The following is a 20,981-nucleotide window of genomic DNA, read 5'->3' on the forward strand; positions in this document are numbered from 1 at the left end:
TATACGTACAACGTAATATTAATGTCAAACAATATAATACTATCATGATTTTTTTTAAAAAAAAAAAAAGAAACTTAACATGGGAAAATGAATAAAAATAAAACTTATTAGGTCTAGTCTAGTTCATCACTCTTTTCCTATGGCTAACTAATACATCACTGGTCTGAATAACACTATTCAATGTGTATATATACACACCACACATGTTTATATAGGGTGTACATGCATTTAATTATAGTAAGTGGATCACAATAAAAACATTCTTTTTACACATAAAAAACATGAGAACACACTTAACATTTTTGTGTAAATACAAAAATTACAAACACGAAATAGCAAATCTTGATTATCACATATTTACTTCAAAAAGGAAACTCTTATTCAGGAAACACATCTTCGTACAGCGATTCGTTTTCGAGAGATATACATACATTGCGATAAATAGTACAGAGGAACAAATATTTACAACTGTTAAAAGGTATCTTTTATTCAAGTTCTGTTTTAGAACAGCGCTATTAAATAAGAAATCATAAATAAATTCATAGCTATCAATTATCAAAACATTAAACAACAATATCTATTACACCTGGTTTCAGAAAAATAAAAACTGTTTGGAAAAGCTAAACATATATATTAACCACGTGTTTCAATTGAATTTATTATAAACAGATTAAATATATTTTTCAAGTCACATTTTCTTGTCTTTTTTTCTTTCTTTCAATAAATTATTACCTTTTACGTCTTACTGTTCTTCTCTAAATAGCAGTAATGCTATCATTAGCAATTGTAACAGTATGAAACAAGAATGTAAATCCAAGATTACAATACATACACAGCTTATTTCACATTTATCACCTATATGAACATTGCACTTTCTTCAAATACTAATATCTAACGCTACGAAAATAACCACCATTTACGTCCTCCTGATATTCTTACTTATAAGAACAATCAATATTCTACAGGCAAGATATTTACACTATCGGTAAGTCTGTTTTAACTGAACACAACGGCATTATCGTAAGTCTTAGCTAATCCTGAATACAACAGCGACCAATAGAATTCATACTACATTCAAAGTATTAACTTTAAATTAATTACCCTCATTCTGGCCATCAGTATGTTGGAGATTATGTTCAAAGTTTATATGGTATATCAGATCTCATGGTCGTTTGAATTTCTAATTGTTCACTACATTTGCAAGAATTCCTCGCAAATTGTGACAGCAAGTAAACAATAGTCCACAACAGTGTCTGCCTCTTTGTCAGTTACATTGCACATCAGCTAAAGACCTAAAGAGAAACAGAAAATATTTCACGAAATAGTTACACACAGAACTCTAGTGAAAGTCTAAATTTAAAAATTATAAATGACTATGAGTTACTAACTTAATACTACAATTAAAATACAATAAAAATAATCATAAAACTAATAATAAGAAACTCAAAATCTAAGTTGTATTCGTCAATATTCCTAATATTTTAATAATTAGGCCGTGTTCTTTTTAACGTTACGAAGTTGAAAAGTTACACTTACACGACGTTTTTAACGTTACACGACGTTACGAAGTTTTAACGTTACAGAGTGATTGTAAATTCAATACCTATTTTTAATTCAGATTATCCTAGAAACTAGCATCAGCTCTAGCTGACATGTAGTGCTGTTTACTAATGTGAGGTTTACGATTTATGATTTTAGAAGTTGATCCAATGAAAACAGCAAAATGGTTGGTGTATGCAGTGTAGAAGACAGAGCTAAGATTCCCGCCAGGCATGAAGTTTGAAGTTCGGTCGTGCAAGTGCAGAGGTGAAATGGTCTGCACGTAGCTCCAATCTAACTCCATGCGACTTTTTCCTTTGAGGCTGGGCTAAGAAACAAGAGTACAAGTTAAAACCAAGGGATATTAACAGTCTTGAACAAAATATCCGTGAAGTGTTTGCAAATGTTTCAGTTGAGATGCTACGAAGAGATGTGGATTCTGTTTTTAAAAGATTGCAGGAGTGTGTGGAAAATACGGGTGCATACTAGGGTGATTCGAAAAAAATCATTTTTCTATTTCCAAAACACTATAGTGCGCAAAAGTTGCTGTTGGTATAGACAAGAAGAAACCCCCAAAAGAGAATGTTTTATTTACAAATCTTCCGGTCCCGCATCGCCGTTAAAATTTGAAAAATCCGCTAAAAACAATAAATTTTCAATATTTTTCTAAAACGACTGAATAATATAGGATGATGACCCTGCGTAGCCTAAAGGTTTCTTCAAGTATGTAAAAACAACTTTAAAATAAATAAACTATATTTATATAGTATCTTCTGGTCGCGCATCGCTGTCAAAAATTTGCAAAATTTGAGGGTTTGATATATTTTTTCTTCTTTTCTTAAAACAAGTAAGATAAGAACGCTACTCACAACGAGGGGATGGCTGTACTTGGAGTTCCACTACCCAACCAGCCATCCAATGATTAGGGTGTATTATTTACAATTATATTTATACATTTATAATTTCACATAACTCGTCCCCTACAAATTTCCATTTTCCCCTTTATTTTTGTCTAGTACTAATAATTTTAAACTCTGATTTATGCGGAGCTCAGTGATAAAGCGTTCACTTCTGGTGCATGGGGTCCTTGGTTCGATCCCAGCTCGCGCCAAGTGAGGTTTGTGTGGACAAACACTGTGTGCGTGGATTTTCTCGGGATTCTCCTGTTTCTTCCCACTTTCTTCATTCCACCATTTCATTCATTGCTCATCATCATCATCTCCTTTAGCCTAGCCGGCAAAACCGTGGGACGTAAAACTTAAAGATTATATTTTCTCTGATTTATGTAAAAATTTAGGCATGGATGATCTTGACAATAATGTAGCTCTAATGAAGCCATCTCCAGCACTGTGTCCACACACAATACCAGTTATTGAATTTGAACCTATCAATTGTGTGATTCCTGAAGTAGAAAGACAGATACTCAGCAAAGACCAACGATATTTATTGACCAAAAGTCATCCAGTTAGGGCACTGCTCTGAAGACTTTTCAGTTCGTGACTCTGACCCTTTGTCAGATTCAAGATGACTCACTATAGCTAATAGAGTTATGCGGTTATACATTAGTGGAAAGTCCTTCAGATAATGAGGCAAGTTGTCATCTTTATCTTAAAGTTATATATGCTTATGTGGTTTGCCATTAAGTTGAGCAACAATTTGACCGAAAGTTCACATGTTTACGAGACCATTCAGAAAACGCGGAAATTTGCCAGAAGAGCTGAAATAAGTTGTAGACCCTGTTATAGAACGGAATGCTTACTTTGCTCATTTCGAAAATTTGCTGGCGATAGTCATTGATGACAGAAACCACATTCGAGAGCTCAGGCTGGGATGATTTTTGAAGGCAAGGAAAGCAGCTTTTGAAATTGTTCCTATTCGACATTTTACGCCACAAACCTGAACTTTTGAACTAAAGGTTACATCGAAATAATACATTGGGATACTTGTAATCTTACTTCTTTTCCTTTATTAAGAGCATTGACTAATGATGAAATAAGACAGTTTATAAGCAAACATTAAGACAGTTATGAATTTCAAGAAATTCCCAAGTCATACTTATTCTGCTTAAAGATGAGTTAAGCTTGTGACGGAAGCTTCCGGTAGAATGTGTGGACACAGTGCTAGAGACGGCTTCATCAGAGCTACATTGTTATCAAGTTCATCCATGCCTACATTTTCACATAAATCAGAAAAAAATGAAATCTATAAGTTTCACGTCCCATGGTTTTGCCGGCTAGACTAAAGAAGACGATGATGATGAGCAATGAATGAAATGGTGGAATGAAAGTGGGAGGAAACAGGAGAATCCCGAGAAAATCCACGCACACGGTGTTTGTCCACCACAAAGCTCACTTGGCGCGAGCTGGGATCGAACCAAGGACCCCATGCACCAGAAGTGAACGTTTATCACTGAGCTCCGCATAAATCAGAGTTTAAAATTATTAGTACTAGACAAAAATAAAGGGGAAAATGGAAATTTGTAGGGGACGAGTTATGTGAAATTATAAATGTATAAATATAATTGTAAATAATACACCCTAATCATTGGATGGCTGGTTGGGTAGTGGAACTCCAAGTACAGCCATCCCCTCGTTATAAGTAGCGTTCTTATCTTACTTGTTTTAAGAAAAGAAGAAAAAATATATCAAACCCTCAAATTTTGCAAATTTTTGACAGCGATGCGCGACCAGAAGATGCTATATAAATATAGTTTATTTATTTTAAAGTTGTTTTTACATACTTGAAGAAACCTTTAGGTTACGCAGGGTCATCATCCTATATTATTCAGTCGTTTTACAAAAATATTGAAAATTTATTGTTTTTACCGGATTTTTTAAATTTCAACGGCGATGCGGGATCGGAAGATTTGTAAATAAAACATTTTCTTTTTGGGTTTTTTTCTTGTCTATACCAACAGCAACTTTTGCGCACTATAGTGTTTTGGAAATAGAAAAATGATTATTTTTCGAACCACCCTAGTGCATATGTTGAAATGTAGCTTAATAACCAAATGGTACACTTTAATAATATATTCAATGGAAATAAAACTGTGATAGGTTGTTTACTTTTGAAATATTCATTGTTACGAACAGGTACTGACTTTACAACCACCCTGTAGATATCCAATAAGTTATTTACGTTTGTAAAATTTAATTAATGTATATCTCGTGATAAGAGGCAAAGTGCAAAGTTCTGTAAATCAATTTCTGCTATTCGACCATATGCTTTTTATAATACAAGAAGGAGTCCGAAAATGAGTTTCCCCAAGCGACTGTGGACAGAGGTAGGGATGCACGACCAAAACTAGCATCACAGTAAAGATCAGACGTACCTTTATTTTTCTACATAAGTACCACGCACATTGAAAAATTTGTCAAACCGGTATATAAGCTTCAAAAGCTTTTCCAGGAAAAATTCAGGGCTCTGCATACGGAAGAAACGTCAAACAGTTTCTGTGACTTCAGCATTGCTTCCAAAGCGCCTGCCGCCGACAGTCTTCCACCTCCTTGACGTTTTCGTCTGCAGTGGCCGTGCACGTCCTTTCAGATCCCGGTATGTCCAGTACCTTCTGACGCCCCTCACTGAATTGGTGACACCATCTCCGCACCGTTTGTTTTGACATCATATCGGGCTCATAAACTTCCACGAGGCGGTTATGGATTTTGGCTCCTGATATGCCCAGTCATAGCGAACATCCGCTCGCACTTCCTAATCTGACCAGGGCGTCAAAACGCATCTACTCTTCATAGCTACCAGGCTCAAACTGAGAGACTCGTCTCCGCTTTGCGCAGGCGCTGCGACGGCGCTATCTGCAGGATCACGGGTAAACGATACCCACTTGGGTCTGGGAGTGTTGTGCGTGCATCCACTGTCTTGTTTCCCCCATTGCTGTTCGCTTTCCTGGGGAAAACGAGAGGCGAAACTTATTTTCGGACTCCCCCTCGTATTATGTTAAATAAGGACAATATGCTTTGTCTAAATTCTCCTGATCAAAATAGATAAGACGAGGCTATATATTACATTAATTAAACTATCTACTCTTGAAAAACATTGTAACAGTCAATATGTATAAAGTATTGAATGGCGTACGATTGGTATACTTGAGCTAAGATTTTTATCAATTAATTTGGCATTCATGTTTTTGATGTTGAGTTTTAAAAATTATCCGACGACCATGGAGGAATATTTCAATATATTTCAACGATTTCAGAAACAACAAATTAAATCATATTCAAAGTAAGTGCTCAATCACAGCATTGCATATTTGAGATTAGAAACATTGGTTCTTGTTCATTGTCTATTTATGAGAACTCGCAAAATGACACCGATTAACTCGCTGTAATGGTATAAATACACGTCAACGCTAGTAAGGTATAAAAGTGTAATTAGAAATCACCTGTGCAATTTTTTATCGTTTCGTCTATACAGTATGCGAAGTGACGGGGAATCTAGAGATTCCCCTTGACATAAAATTCCACTTGATCAATTTCTTTCTTAGTCCCATACTAAGGCTGCTAGTTAAGAATGATCTTTTCTTGTTGAATGCTTCTTTGGCTATGACAATTCTTGACCTGATCTCTTTGGTGTAGTAAGCGTCTCTCGTCAAAATACTTCCAGATATTTGAAATTATTGAAGTTTTCTTTGTTCTACTCTGACCCATACGAGTTTCCACGGGATATTATCATAACTTTCGATTTATCGATGTTCATTTTCATTCCAATTGTTTCCTAGTGTCAATCATTTTGTCCATCATCTCCTTTAGTAGTCTACCTAAAAGCTATAAATAAATTTACAAAATTAAGTACTTTCCAAGTGTTTTCATGGTGTGATCGTGAGTCGGAGTGGAAAATATTGTACAGTGTGCCTGGGATATGACCTAACGCAACTGCTTTTTTCTAATCCCTTGCTCAAATCACTAGGTAAAAGAAAGAGAAGTGACAGCAGATGGTTTTATACCATGCTGAAACGAATGTAGATGCTTGAGATATGCCATTCATTGCATGAAATGGTGCGCAGCCCACGTCAAACTATAGGATCCGGCCTACGACTTACCGATAGTGTAATGGACTACTTTTGGACAAATTAACGCGAGTCTACCTGAAACAAGAAAAATATTGTGCAACGAAAACAGGAAAATACGAGCCATAGCTTTTCAGATTGACAAGAGTCACGTATTGCTCAGCACAGGCCGAGCCAAACACACTATTTGCCTCAGTTTTCGTTTTTCTTTTTAGGAGTTGTGTGTGTGTTCGAAATAACGTCATTAATAGGAGTGAAATGAAGAAGACAATAATACACTTTTGTACACGGTAGAAAAAAAATGTGAATTAGTATGAGTAACCTGTCTAATAGAAAGTTCGTATCGTTATCACCTTTCAAGTCCTTTAGAAGCTCAATCCTGTTTCTGACTTCGTATCTCAAGTTGCCAGATTGTGTAACAAGCAACGAAAGTAGCATACTCGTACCACAAAGATAAGTTTCCTTATATGACTTTCTGACTGACGTGTGTTAGGTTCACGCTGCTAGTAGTTCCTGCGCATATATGACGTAAACCTCTCAGTACAATGTTCCCTGCATCAAAACAGCTTGCTATACTATTGTATATCTAGGCCAGCCTACAATCTCTCTTAATCCGATCGTGCACTTCAGTGCAATGGCCGAGTACATGTTTGATGAGTATTCCGACATGATATTAACATATTGTAAAGCCCATCGTAATGGAAGTCATGCTCGTCGTCTTTACGTGGAACACTATCTGCATCGTCGAGTGCCTTCACATACTATCTTCCCCAGAACAGAACGTCGGATCAGGGTCACCAGTACCTTCACCGTCAACAGAGCTGAGTTGAGTTATTTTTAGTTTAGCGTCCCGTTCAGCAGCGAGGCTATATGAGACGTGAACCTACTGATTAACGTGGAATACGAACCACATGAGCTCACGCCGGGAATCCGTGAGCTCCCGCGCCAAAGGCACGTACGCTAACTGTTTAGCCACGAGGGAGCTCTTACCATCAACAGAATTGACTGTGGTGTTCTGAGGTGCGTGCGAATAAAAGAGTTTGAAGAGGACGTCCTTCAACGCACAGAGAGGATTATCCGACGAGATCCGACGTGAGTGGTAACAGCACAGCGGTTTGGGAGATTCTCCACTAAGAACAACTGCATCCATACCATACTTAGTGGTACTTTCAGGGCTGTGAAGATGATCCTACATTTCCCCAATGATACTATTTACTGACGTAGTGACCTCCTCAAAATATGGCATGTTCAAATGTCGTAACAGCCAGGTGCGGGCACAAGAAAATCCACGTACTGTTCGCGAGCACTCATTTCAGGAACGATACATTGTGAACGTATAGGCAGCCATCATACATGGACGAATAATTGGCCCGTATCTTCTCCCACAACATCTCACCGGTGCCAGCTACCTCATTATTTATTTATTTATTTACGGAAGATACTGACACAGTTTTTGGAAGAAATTCCTCTTGGAATCTGGCAGCACATGTTGTTGCGCTTCCTAGTTTCATGTGTGCTGTCCTACATCACTTAAATATACAACTTGGACAACAATCACTCAATACAGTTTTGTGTTAGTGCAAATATTCAAACTATATATGCAACGAAAAGCTATGTGTCAGTGCGCAGGACAATCTACGTATAATGTAGATAGTAGATTTTACGACCAATTACTTAAGAACGAAAAGCATATTTTGCGGATTCTTGAATAAAGTTTTATGAAAAAGGCTCATTTAAGTGTTTTGTATGAAGCATTGTGCTATGCGAGGCAGAAATAGGGCTTTGAAACACAGCGACGAGAAACGACTGGAAGCCTTACAAACGTGGCTGTAGCGAAGGATGGAGAAAATTAGCTGGGTAGAGACAACAACGAATCTGGAAACGCCGGAAAAAGCAGAAGAGATGTATGTGATATTAAAGACAATCAGAGAGTGGAAAAGAAGCTGGTTAGGTCACTGGTTGATAAAGGATTGTACTGATAGTGTGAGGAAGAGTGGTTCATACGCTGAGACGAAGCGATCGGGAGATCGTAAGAAACATTTCTTAGCTTACTAATCATGACCTGCCACTAATGACAAATCGCTTATGATAAAGATGATGATGATATCACATACAAGGAGGGTGAAAAATCCCTTTATATAGTAAAGTATGGGCAAAAAGTCCGCACTTTTGCGAAGAAATCGAATGTAATCCATCGCATTTTAAGATTTGGGCAGGAACAACAGCTGACCATCTGTTAGGACCATATTTTTTCTTATAATCCTGCATAAACTACGGTATTGAGACTATGAGCTGTTGAAGAGTTTCACGGTCCAACTTCAAAGACTGTTAAACTGTCATTAGATCCTATTAAAACGTATATGGGACCTGCAAGAAAGTATATTCTTCGAAACTTAAAAAAGGACACTTTGTATTGAAATTATGTGACCATCCACACCATGAAATCGATTACGACAATAACACTACCAACCGTTGAAGATTTTCATGGTCTAGCTCTGATGACAATGATCAGATCCTAATGAAATTTATGCAAAACCACCTCACGAGCAAGTTTTTTGAAGAAAAAGGAAATCAACAAAATTGGTGAACCTATGTTGAAATTGTGTGATCATACAATTATGAACACTGTTATCCAGTGAGAAATTTCGTGGTGTAACTCCAAAGACTATTGTTAGCTCCTCATGAAATTTATATGGAAGCACCAGAAAAGAATACTCTTTCAAAAATAAAACAAAATAGAATCGGTGCATCTGTGTCGAAGAATTATCCTTGAATATACGCACAACATACACATAAACAGGTCTAACTGAGAACCCCGTCCAGTTTCTTAAGTCGGTTAAAAAAAACGTATGTATCTCAGCTCAAGAAGTCAGAGACGCCACATTTTGTCCATATTACGGGATTCAAAATGTTCAACTGGCTCCAGAGCTAAGATCCTAACCATACATCACGGCACAACACACCTTGATATAACTTGGTGCATCTATAACCTGTTATCCTATATTGTTGTATTGATTGATTTCTAAATCCCAAATAACTTTATTACTTCAAAGTTGCCTTTATTACCGAGAATGACTACTTTCTTCCCCTGACCTCAAAGAACTTTTCAATAATTTCCCTGGTTTTTCCTGACAAAAATCGAATTCTCTGATTTTCCAGGTCTGTGGGAACCCTGACATTGGATATAGCATATTAGATGATTATTAGAACAAGCAAATAAATATAGTGTAGTTATATAAAGTTCGCACAGAATTACAAAGTCTCCTTGTCGTCAAAGAGACTTTCAATATTTCTTAATGTGTACGAATACCAATTTTATTATACTGATAATTCTTAAAACTTAAATACATTTATAAAGTTTGTTGATTGTTGAAAAGAGTGAGTGTGCATATAATGTCTGCTCCGCAATTTTCGTTTGATTATGTTATATATATCGCGTTTGTGAATTGTATCTGTGTATATGTGTGGGCAGAACGAGTGGTGCTTCCAGAGGAGTGCTTTTTCACAAACGATATCTCTCGATATTAAGGTGTTTTTATGATTTAAATCGTTGGAAAATCGGTCTTTTAAACACCAATTTAAAAATTTCTATTGTTTGATTAAAATTATTTATTTTATCAACAATGGTGGATGGAGACATCGCACGAAAATAACAATCCAGAACTGCCTTTGTGCAGCGCGGCGGCTGATCGGCAGAGGCTTGACGCCAGTTATGATGGCGTAAATCATTTAACCTTATGTGATGAGGGCCACAATCTTGACGGAACTATTTCTGACATCGGAGGCGCATCACTTATTAAGAATGAAGAATCACTTAATCTTTCTTACGATGTATCCTGCACTCATTGTGAAAAACATCTAGCTAATCACAGAGCACTTGCCATCCACATTAGCAAAAGTCACCAAACTGTCCACAAGAAAAATAAGCCTTCCATACCAAAACAGAAGCCATCTCTAAATTACAGTGCTACTTCATCAAATGGAATTGAATATGATAATCAGAACAAATAACAATTTCCGACTTTTGCAATATACTAGTCAAATTAAAATCTTCTGTACCTTTATTAAGAAGAGTTCCCAGTATCTGTAGCTATCTGTCTCTATGATGTTATCCGTCGTATTGTAAACAGAAACGAACTAGACGTATGGATGGATCTGTTATTACTCACGTATGCAGTCCTCAATGTTCCTTCACAATAGGATCAAGTAAAAAACTTAACGACCTGGGTCAAGCAAAGAGTCTGCGAATGGAATGATTCTCACCGACATTCGTTACCCCATCATTATACAAAAAAATACAAACGCAAACCTCAACATTCTTCTGATCCAACATCCTTTAACGCCAGAAGAGTCGAGAACAAACTCAACAATGGAGACATAAGAGGTGCAGTCAGATTACTAATTTCTGAAGATATTACCGCCACACCTAATGCCTCTGTTTTAAAAGCACTTAAGGAGAAGCACCCTTCACATTCAGACACTTTTACATTACCAGATCCTCCTAAAGATCAGCCTAATACACCAGAGCTTCAGCTTCTGAATTACAATATGCTATAAAATCCTTCCCATCTGGATCAGCTGGAGGTTTTGACGGTCTCCGTCCTTCGATTCTTAAGGATTTACTCTTACAACACGAATCAGATTCAAAGGAAAGATTAACCACAGTAATTCTAGAATTACCTCATTCAATCCTTTCAGGTAACGTACCTCACAAAATAAGACTTTTTTTTTTTTTTTTTTTTTTAAGCATCGCTTATTGTACTCAATAAGAAGAGTGGTAGAATTAGACCAATCGCTGTGGGCAACATTTGGAGAAGGCTACTAGTAAAGGTTATATGTTCCAGAATTAAAGAATCCATCATAGCTTAACATTATCCTCACTTGGGAGTATGCGTCCTCAATGGAGCCGAAGCCGCAGCACATGCAGATCGCATTTACTTTTCTACTTCTCATACACAACAAAAGGCTTTTTTGAAATTAGACTTTCGTAATGCTTTCAATGAACTGAACTGAGACGCAATGCTACTCACAATTAAATCTAATTTTCCATCGATTTATCATTATGTATATTAATGTTATGCGTACTATCGCAACGTGGAGTACAACAAGGCGATTCTTTAGGTCCCGCTTTGTTCACCATTACAATTCAGTCCATAGTGTCTAGGATCAACACAGAATCAAATATCTGGTACTCAGATGACGGTACTATAGGAGAACATCCTCACACAGTTGTAAGTGAACTACACAATATTCGAATTATGGTAGCAGACACTGGACTACACTTAATTTTCATGAAGTGTGAAGTAGGATTTTTAGGAATTTCGCAAGATCAAATGGAAGTGTTATATTTACAATTTAAAAATTCAGCACCGGGAATACAACTTATCACAACCTCTTTAGCCTTTCTTCTTGGTGGACCTCTTTCACCTGAAGCAATATGTAACTTGTTAGTCAAGAAAACTAAAAAGTTAGATTCTTTTTTGTCACGTTTGGCCTTAGTCTCAGCACATTCAGCTTTTTATCTTCTGCGTGCGTCGTTCTCCATGCCAAGACTGGTCTATATTTTACGTTGTTCTCCTTCTTGGTGTGAAATTGACTTACTCGAGAGTTTGACATTGTTTGGAAAAGTGGATGAGGATCGTTACTCAACTGTAACCTAAATAGTAGCGCATGGATACAGGTCTCCCTTCCAGTTGATTCTGGAGGTTTTGGTATTCAAGCTGTCGATTTGGCGTATCCTACATATCTAGAGTCGTTCTATGGATCTCGACATACCATTGAGATACTCCTCAATCAAGAAAATGAGCCTCACATAGAATTTGATGTCCAAGACTGCATATCTGGCTGGTCTAACCTAGTTGGTTTAAGTCCTCCTGAAATAACTAGCAGAAGTTCACCATCAGTTTGGGACAACCCCGATCATCAAATTGCATCAATCAGTACAGAAGCAGACAGCCAAGAGGACAAGGCTAGACTTCTCGCCCCATCTCCAATTTCAGGTGCTTGGCTACAGGCATTACCTTCACACAACCTAGGACTACACCTTTCAAATGAAAGTTTTCGTATTGGAGTTGCACTTCACTTAGGGATAGACATATGTAAATCACACAACTGCTCTAAATGTGGTACATTAGTCAACCAGAAAGGGCTACACGGTCTCTCTTGTATAAATACTTCCGGAAGACAAATGAGACATTCGAACATGAATGACATTATCTGGAGAACACTCACATCGGCAGAAGTTCCATCTGTTCGTGAACCTCTGGGATGTAACAGATTTGACGGCAGAAGACCAGATGGCATGACGTTGGTACCATGGAAGAGGGGAAAGATTCTTCTCTGGGATTTCACCTGCTATGACACTTTCGCGTCATCCAACCTTACTCTTTCGTCATCACTAGGAGGAGCTATTGCAGCCCGCAGGAAATGTGAGAAAAGAAGAAAAATAAAGAACTACTCGATACGTACATGTTCGTGACCGTGGCCATTGAATTGAGCGGCACTTAGGATCTCGAAGGTCTAAATTTCATCAAAGAAGTAGGCCAACTCATTGCACACGTTATTGGAGGTTTTCCTCTTATAACTATGAAGAATTTGCTGTTTTCTCATATCAATTTTCCTTCTTTCTTTTCTACGCACCATCGTTTTATTATTATTATTATTATTATTATTATTATTATTATTATTTACCTTCTCTGTTTTTCTTTCATGTCTTTCACAATCACCACATGATTTTGTATATCGGGAGATTATATATTTGGTCTAGGAATTAATTCGTGCGGGTGGACAAGAGATGGCGCAACGAACGGAGCGTCCCACAGTTCCGTGTATCCACACATGTGTTGCAAACCCCTGTCATCGCGTATCGTTCGTAGTATAGGGCAGTGGATTAAAGCGTCAACAACACCAGTTTGTAGTTAAGTGAACATGGCGCAATTTGTGCTTGATAAAGTGTTTTTGCGGGGTGTCCTGCTGCATTACTTTAACATGCAGAAAAGTGCGACTGAAAGTCATCGTATTTTGGTGGAAGTGTATGGTGACCATGCTCTAGCTGAGCGAACGTGTCAGAAGTGGTTTGCACGGTTTAGAAGTGGTGATTTCGGCTTGGCAGACCAAGAGCGAGCTGGACAGCCAAAAAAATTTCAAGACGAAGAATTGACAGCATTGCTCGAGCAGGATTCGTGTCAAACGCAGGAACAACTTGCAGCAGCATTAGGCGTTGATCAAACAACAGTCTCCAAACGCTTGAAAGCCATGGGAATGATTCAAAAGATGTCACATTGGGTTCCACATGAATTGAAAGACAGAGACGTTGAAAGACGAAAAACCATTTGCGAATTGCTGCTTCAACGACAGAGCAGAAAGGGGTTTCTGCATCGAATTATTACGGGTGATGAGAAGTGGATCCATTACGAGAACCCTAAACGAAAAAAGGCCTGGGTGAAACCAGGTGAACCAGGTCCATCACAACCAAAACGAGATATTCACTGTGCAAAGGTTATGCTGTGCATATGGTGGGATATGAAAGGTGTGGTGTACTATGAGCTGCTGCAACCGGGTGAAACTATGAATGGAGAACGCTATCGACGACAATTAATGCGTTTGAAGCAAGCTCTGGCCAGAACACGACCAGAATGGGAGAACAGACATGATAAACTTATTGTTCAACATGATAACGCTCGCCCACATGTCGCAAAACCGGTCAAAACCTATTTAGAAAATGTCGGATGGGAAGTTTTACCCCACCCGCCGTATTCACCAGACGTTGCTCCTTCGGACTACTACTTGTTCGATTGCATGAACGATTTGATTGGACAGCGGTTTACTTCTTCAGAAGATATCGAAACATGGGTCTCTGACTGGATCGCTTCCAAGGATGAGGACTTCTTTCGCCACGGAATCCGTACATTGCCTGACAGATGGGCGAAAGTGGTGGCTAGCGATGGACAATATTTTTCTTAAGGTATTTATGTATTTTGTGTTTGTACTACAGCTTCAATGTGTGCGTACCAACCGCACGAATTAATTCCTAGACCAAATATATATATATATATATACCGAGAGCAGTTCTTTTCTATCGGATGGAAGCTGCGAGCTAAGAGAGAGCTTAATTCGTATACCAAAATATAAATTAAGTAATATATTGTTATACCAAAATATAAATTAAGTAATATATTGTTATCATAATAAAGTAAAATACTTTTCAAAAAATATAAAAAAAGTAATTTTGGTTTCGTACATAATGCAAAACCCATTAACTTTATACAATTCACTCACCACTAATGGAGTAATCCAATCACCGTAACAAGCTTTGCCAACTCCGATAAGAAATTTTTCACAGTAACAAACTTAATTAACTACTGAAATTATTCTTGTGATCATGTCACAATGAGACTGCAAGAAGTCTGTAATTATATATGCAACTTGCTAATAAAGTTTGTTACTAAATGTTCAATTCTTTCTGTAGATTACATTTATCTGTATTTAGCTCTGGATCTTTTTCTCCGGTAAAGAAGGTTCACACACACACTTCTCTATCACTAACGACACCCTGTGGAACACCGAAGACTCTCTGATAGTATGTTTTTTCAGTAGCGTACACAAAGTCGTCAAAGGGGAGAGAGGTTTAATCTTGAAGTTCATACAGCTTCAGAATTTCTGTATATACATCTTAATATGGTAAATGTTATTTTTTCATACCTTGTCAAGGGGGAAGGGTTAAAACCCAAGCCTGCTATTTCTGTACGCAATTGTGCTCAGTGGTATTAAGGTGTTCCGATACACCTGATAAGAGTTAGCTTTAGCTTTGTCACGTCTATGTAAATGAAAAATTACTAACTGCAAGAGCTGGTTAAAAGGTAGTGGTAACACTGTTATAATTCTTCATAGTACTACTGTTTCAATATAATCGTTCGCCATATCTTGTATGACCTTCTGGCCCTCCTGTGGAGGGCATTGTACACGGTTAACATGTCCATCATTGTCGATATTTCGCTGGGACCGGTCTATTTCACCGATGATGTTTTCTCTTGTGTCATAATGCTTACCGCGAAATGTTTCTTTAATCTTGGCGAGGAGATCGTAATTGCATGGACTCATATTCGGGGAAAGGTGGATGTTCAAGAACTTATCATCAGTTATGTGGGAACTTTTGTACTACATTAGCTGTATGACATCTGGTATTGTCATGCAAGATAATGGACGTCGTTATTAGCAAGTGCCATTGTTTCCTTTAAGTGCAGAATGCAACTGCATCGACCAACTGGCTGCAAAATACAGAGAAGTCCCGGATTACTTCATGAATGTTGTATGTCATCTTCAAGGCTACCACCTTGCATAGGAAGCACTTTCTTTAAACAACGAAATCCAGTATGCTTCCTCTTACTGGATTACAGCTTCAAGCGTGCTTCGTATAAATAAGACCAGGTCTTGTCCATAGTGACGATCCATCCAAGAAAGTTGGCAAATTTCTTCTCGTATTGCAGCAAGTCATGTGCAATTGCATAGTGTTGCCATTTCTGTACTTCGGTGATTTGACTGGATATACACAGCGCTGAAATTTTCACTATTACCAAACTTGTTTGATTGCTTAGCAGAGAATTAATTTGAATAGATGGAAATTATATACTGAAAGAGAGGAAATGGATATTACTTACGAAATGATCTTAATGATTCACGTAGCATTTACTGCAGATTCCTCATTGAAGATTGGTTTACTAATATCCATTTTATTGCATTCATTGTCTGTCAATCTGTGAGAACTACGATCTTTCATAGGAAAGAAGAAAAAAAAAAAACATTTGCATTAAAGAACATAAATATAAAAGAATAAAGTCTCAAGATAATATACAACTTACGACTTAATACTTTTTACATTAGGAATAGAAAAAAAAATACTACTCGGCTGTAATAATAAAATGCTTTGAAATATTCGCTATTCAAATTAAGTCAATTATTCTACAATTTCACTGAAAACGAAATGATGAAAGTTTGTATTGCTTGAATGAAAGTTTTTATTGCAAAGCAACAATTCATATTTTCATGACAACAAAGCACAGAAATATATATCAAGAGATAATGTTAACTATTCCACGTCCCTATCAACTGGCCTATCGTACATGTTAGAAAACAAACAAACAAAAATAAACACACACACACATTATATACACAAGTTTGTTTTTCATTGTTTTCAGCAATTGCATAATGTAGACAGATCCTTAACACACCTTTTGATGCACTGAAACATCAGCAAGGTTGCCAATTCAGAGTGTTAATTTATGAAAACTACGATTTCCCTAGTTCCCCCTTACGGAGGCCTCATCCGATTAGTTATCGGTGGAAATGAAAAATTCTTTTTTCCATTCCACAGTTTCCAAGCTACTCCAACTAAACAAACTGAAAATTAATGACAGAACATCCATACGTATGAGTTATGAGTCAATTTACATGTTTTGCAAAAAAATTGATTTACACCTTCGGTTACATTTGGCAACATTGTGTGGTTCCTAGTGTACTTCAATCGTTGCTTCCTAGTTTAAATATATATATATATATATATATATACAGGGTGTTTGAAAACAACACCGACTACGTTTGGGAGGTGATTCCTGACACCAAGATAAGACAAAAAGTATATACCAACCTGGGTGCACAAATGCTTCCTTTCGGAGTTATAGGCTGCCGAAAACATGAAGAAAGAAAAAAAAACTTTACAGCTCCATAGCATGTTTCAGAATCCTAAAGTACTCACAAACCAATTTTTATAGAGGGGGTCTGACTACGGGCATGCAATTTGAAGTACTCTCCAACCACCTATATAAAAAAATTGTTGAGGAAGTATCACAGGATACTGAAAGTTGGATATTTGGATAGAGCACATAATACTTCCTAAGTGAAGTCTTGATCCAACTACGGTAGGTCCCATAGTTTTGGAGCTATTGACCTTTAAAATTTACATTTTCATGTTTTCAGCAGCCTATAACTCTGAAAGGAAGCATCTGTGCACCCACCATGGTCTATACTTTTTGCCTTATTTTGGTGTCAAGAATCACCTCAAAAACGTTGTCGGTGTTGCTTTGAAACAACCTGTATATATAAATTAGTAGTTTTACTGATTTTGACACTTCAGTAAATTTAACACGGTTCAGTTGCACATTTTCAATCTATCAATTTCATATATAGTGAGTCAGTTCCTATCATGTTTCTTGAGACCGGGCTCTTCAGTTCGATTTTAATTCATAAGTATGCATTATTAATTATACGAATTAATTATTCGTGAACTCTACAAATTCCGAGCAATTCAGTCTCAAACCATGGACTCAAGTTTGGGTATATATGCTGGTGTATAATACCTAGATATTAAGAGAAAAGGAGCAACTCTGTCCCTTGTGGTAAACAATATCACGTTTAATTACGAAGGGATATTCTGTGTAAAAAGCTGGAAGGTAGCTAGTTTATATTTATTTATTTATTTATTTATTCTAGAATCAAATATCTGAAATTCGAGTCGGAAACTACCCTGATTTAATAAATGAGAATTGGGGAGTAAGTCACGGCAACCCAGTAATATTTCGACAATCGAAACATGTATTAAAAAAGTGTTATATACAGCTGAAAGAGTATCCATAATGGATATTTTGTTGGTAGGAATCATGAAAGATAGCCTAAGAAACCCTGTAACATCACATGTTACAAAAACTCGTCTCATTATGATAAACCCTCAAAATAATCTCCTGCATTGTCCACAGCACGATGACATCGAAGTGGAAGATTTCGAATACCATCGGCAGCACCATCCTCTGCACCATGCCATCTGTTGGCGCACAGCATGTCCAATGTCCAGGAGGGTCGCGTATCGTCTACACGCAGTGGCTTCTTCACCTTGGCATGTAAAATTCACATGGTGATAAATCCGGTGAACACGCTGGATGCTCCAACTCTTCCCATTCCCATCGGTGCAGTTGGTCCCATACATCTGGACGCTTCTCCATACAGCACTTTGTAGATGTCGCTGCAAGAAGTCTTTCTAATACGCTGATGTGACTGTGGTATTAAGAGGAACGAAGTGAGAATCAAATATTCCCCTTGTGTCAGATGCCACAATCACCATCAATCGTGTGGGCGAGGAATTCTTCCGAAACTTCTGAATACGCGGTGATCCTGGATGTTTCCACTCTATGGACTGCGATTTCATCTCAAGTTTATACGCCCTGGCTCAGAATTCATCCATGACATGACGATGATCTTGGAAAGAAATAGGTTGCCCTCATTCTCGCAGTGCTATAGGTGATCGGAACAAACTGCATCTTGTGCCCACTTTTGAACCTCCGCGAGGGCATATGGAACCTATTTCCATGCAACGTTAAGTACGTTCTTGTGTCAAAATTTTATTAATGGTGTGCTTCTCAATCCAAGACTCCGTCTCTAATTTACGCAGCGTCCATCGTTTCTCGTTCTCCAACAATGTTCCCACACGGCACGAGACATATCGGCTCACAGGCCGGCCTGACTGTTCCATGTCGCTGTTGTTTGGCATCTACGCTGCAAAGCCGTTACCCTCCTTGCGACAGTTCGATATGGTAGACCATTTTCGCTAACGCTTTTACCAATTTAGGTGACGCTCACTCGGGATTTCTTCCACGCAGAACGGCCACTTTGATTTATGATCTCTATTCCACTCTGGTCATCTTTATTTTACACCACGAATAACTCACAACTGTTTTCCCAGCGTCCCGTGCTCATCCAATACAATAAACAGAGCCATCTATTGACCAGAGGGTAAAGTATTGGCGTCAGGCTTCCTCCTACAGGCTGCATTTTTTCGTTCATATTTGCTTATCGTTAAAAATTACTGGGTAAATCATGACGTATTTTGAGTATTTATCATAATAAGACGAGTTTTTGTAACATGCGTATTAATACATGTGTATGTCACACAGTTGGTTGAGTTTTCTTTCATGATTCCTACCAACAAAATATTTATTACGGATATTCTTTCAGTTGTATGTAACACATTTTTAATACAACCTTCGATTGTCGAAATATTACTGAGTTGCCATGACTTACTCTCCAACCATTGTATTTTGTTTCAGCAATTAGTAACTTTATTTAAAGTTGAATTAAATTAATATTTTGTTTTAAACTTTAATAATTTATATTAACAATGGTTTTACAAACTACGAAATATGAAATAATGTTTAAATCACATCGGATGACAATATACATATATATAATTTATACACGCTAATTCACAGAAGTTACAATGCTAATTCTATCTGAAATTTTGGGAAAAACGTTAAAAATCGACTTCACTTTCTTTGATGTCTACACAGATTGTTTCTTTAAAATCTATACAACAATGTCTTGGGCACTTCCAGTATATAAATTATCTACATCAAATAAGTTTTAAGAAACACCTCCCTTTATATTAAAGCAAGAGAGATATCAATAATTATGAAAATCGGTCCTATTATAGTTTATTATTATATCTACAGATCTTGTAATACAAGAAAACAAACACAGCTTTTTGTTTATTTTTCAGAAAATAATTTGGTTAAATTTTCACAGACAAATAAAAACGGCCAAGCTGCGTAGAATTTTAGATTAACATACAACAAAAACAAAACATCGATGAAGAAACATTCTTAAATGATTATCTATTTAACAAAATGACTTGTTTCTAAATGAAGTTATCAACCGGAACATAGTTTTTAATTTGAATGAAGAATCACGTTATCTCAAAGAAACCATGATTTTTTTTTCCACTTTTGTGGCCTGAATTTTTTCCTTCTGGACTGAATGTTAGATATATTTATTCAGGTATCTTCTTTTGAGCCTACAGCTAGGAAAAGGTTACAGTTCTAGCTAAGCGCTGCGTTACTTACAAGAATGAGCTCATAGCTCTGTCACTATTTGTTCACTATCTAAATACGTTCACTTTATGATACCCATTTCTTAGGGCAGGACGCAAAATTTTCGGTCACCAGGTCGCCATTGGCGACTAGAAATTTAGAGCTGGCGACCTGCGTTGAATAGGAATCGTTTCTCACGAAACTTACAGGGCTGCGAAGTTTCTGTTTCGCATGAAAATAATTGTCATTGAGTGAGAGAAAACACGAAATGTAAAGTCTTCACAACGTTGTAATTCGCCCCTCCTTTCCTTAAGGACTTAAGGACATTGACCTGAAAGCTGCAATCGACAACTAGTACTTCAGTGCAGAAAGAGAGAGAGCATTACACAAACGTGAAGTCTTAAGGCACGGTATTGTTTAACATGTATATGAATTGCCCAAATCAAAATTGATTATCCTGAATCTAATTGTGTGGTTTCGAAATATTATGCCCTGATGTAATCTCTTTCTTTGTCAAATTAAGGCCGTGGGAAGGGGGAGGGGGGCTCTCATAATTTGTACGTGAGAGATAC

General features: G+C 37.3%; 1 protein-coding gene across 2 annotated transcripts in view; it reads right to left on the bottom strand.

Moving 5' to 3' along the window:
* Nucleotides 1-62: 62 nt before the first annotated feature.
* Nucleotides 63-20,981, bottom strand: part of LOC145693294 (uncharacterized) — a 77,346-nt gene continuing 56,427 nt past the window's right edge. The window contains exons 6-7 of one of the 2 annotated variants that reach the window (XM_081769154.1): nucleotides 16,216-16,327; nucleotides 63-1,292 (exon numbers count right to left, since the gene is read on the bottom strand). In XM_081769154.1, the coding sequence (XP_081625280.1) occupies nucleotides 16,233-16,327 (95 nt within the window). In that variant the 3' untranslated portion in view covers nucleotides 63-1,292; nucleotides 16,216-16,232. Of the gene's footprint in view, nucleotides 1,293-1,562; nucleotides 1,868-16,215; nucleotides 16,328-20,981 lie in introns of those variants that run through there. The other variant, XM_081769162.1, reaches the window with a different exon arrangement.

This window comes from Thermobia domestica, chromosome 1, assembly GCF_964235325.1.
Source record: "Thermobia domestica chromosome 1, izTheDome1.hap1.1, whole genome shotgun sequence".
Taxonomy (NCBI): domain Eukaryota; kingdom Metazoa; phylum Arthropoda; class Insecta; order Zygentoma; family Lepismatidae; genus Thermobia; species Thermobia domestica.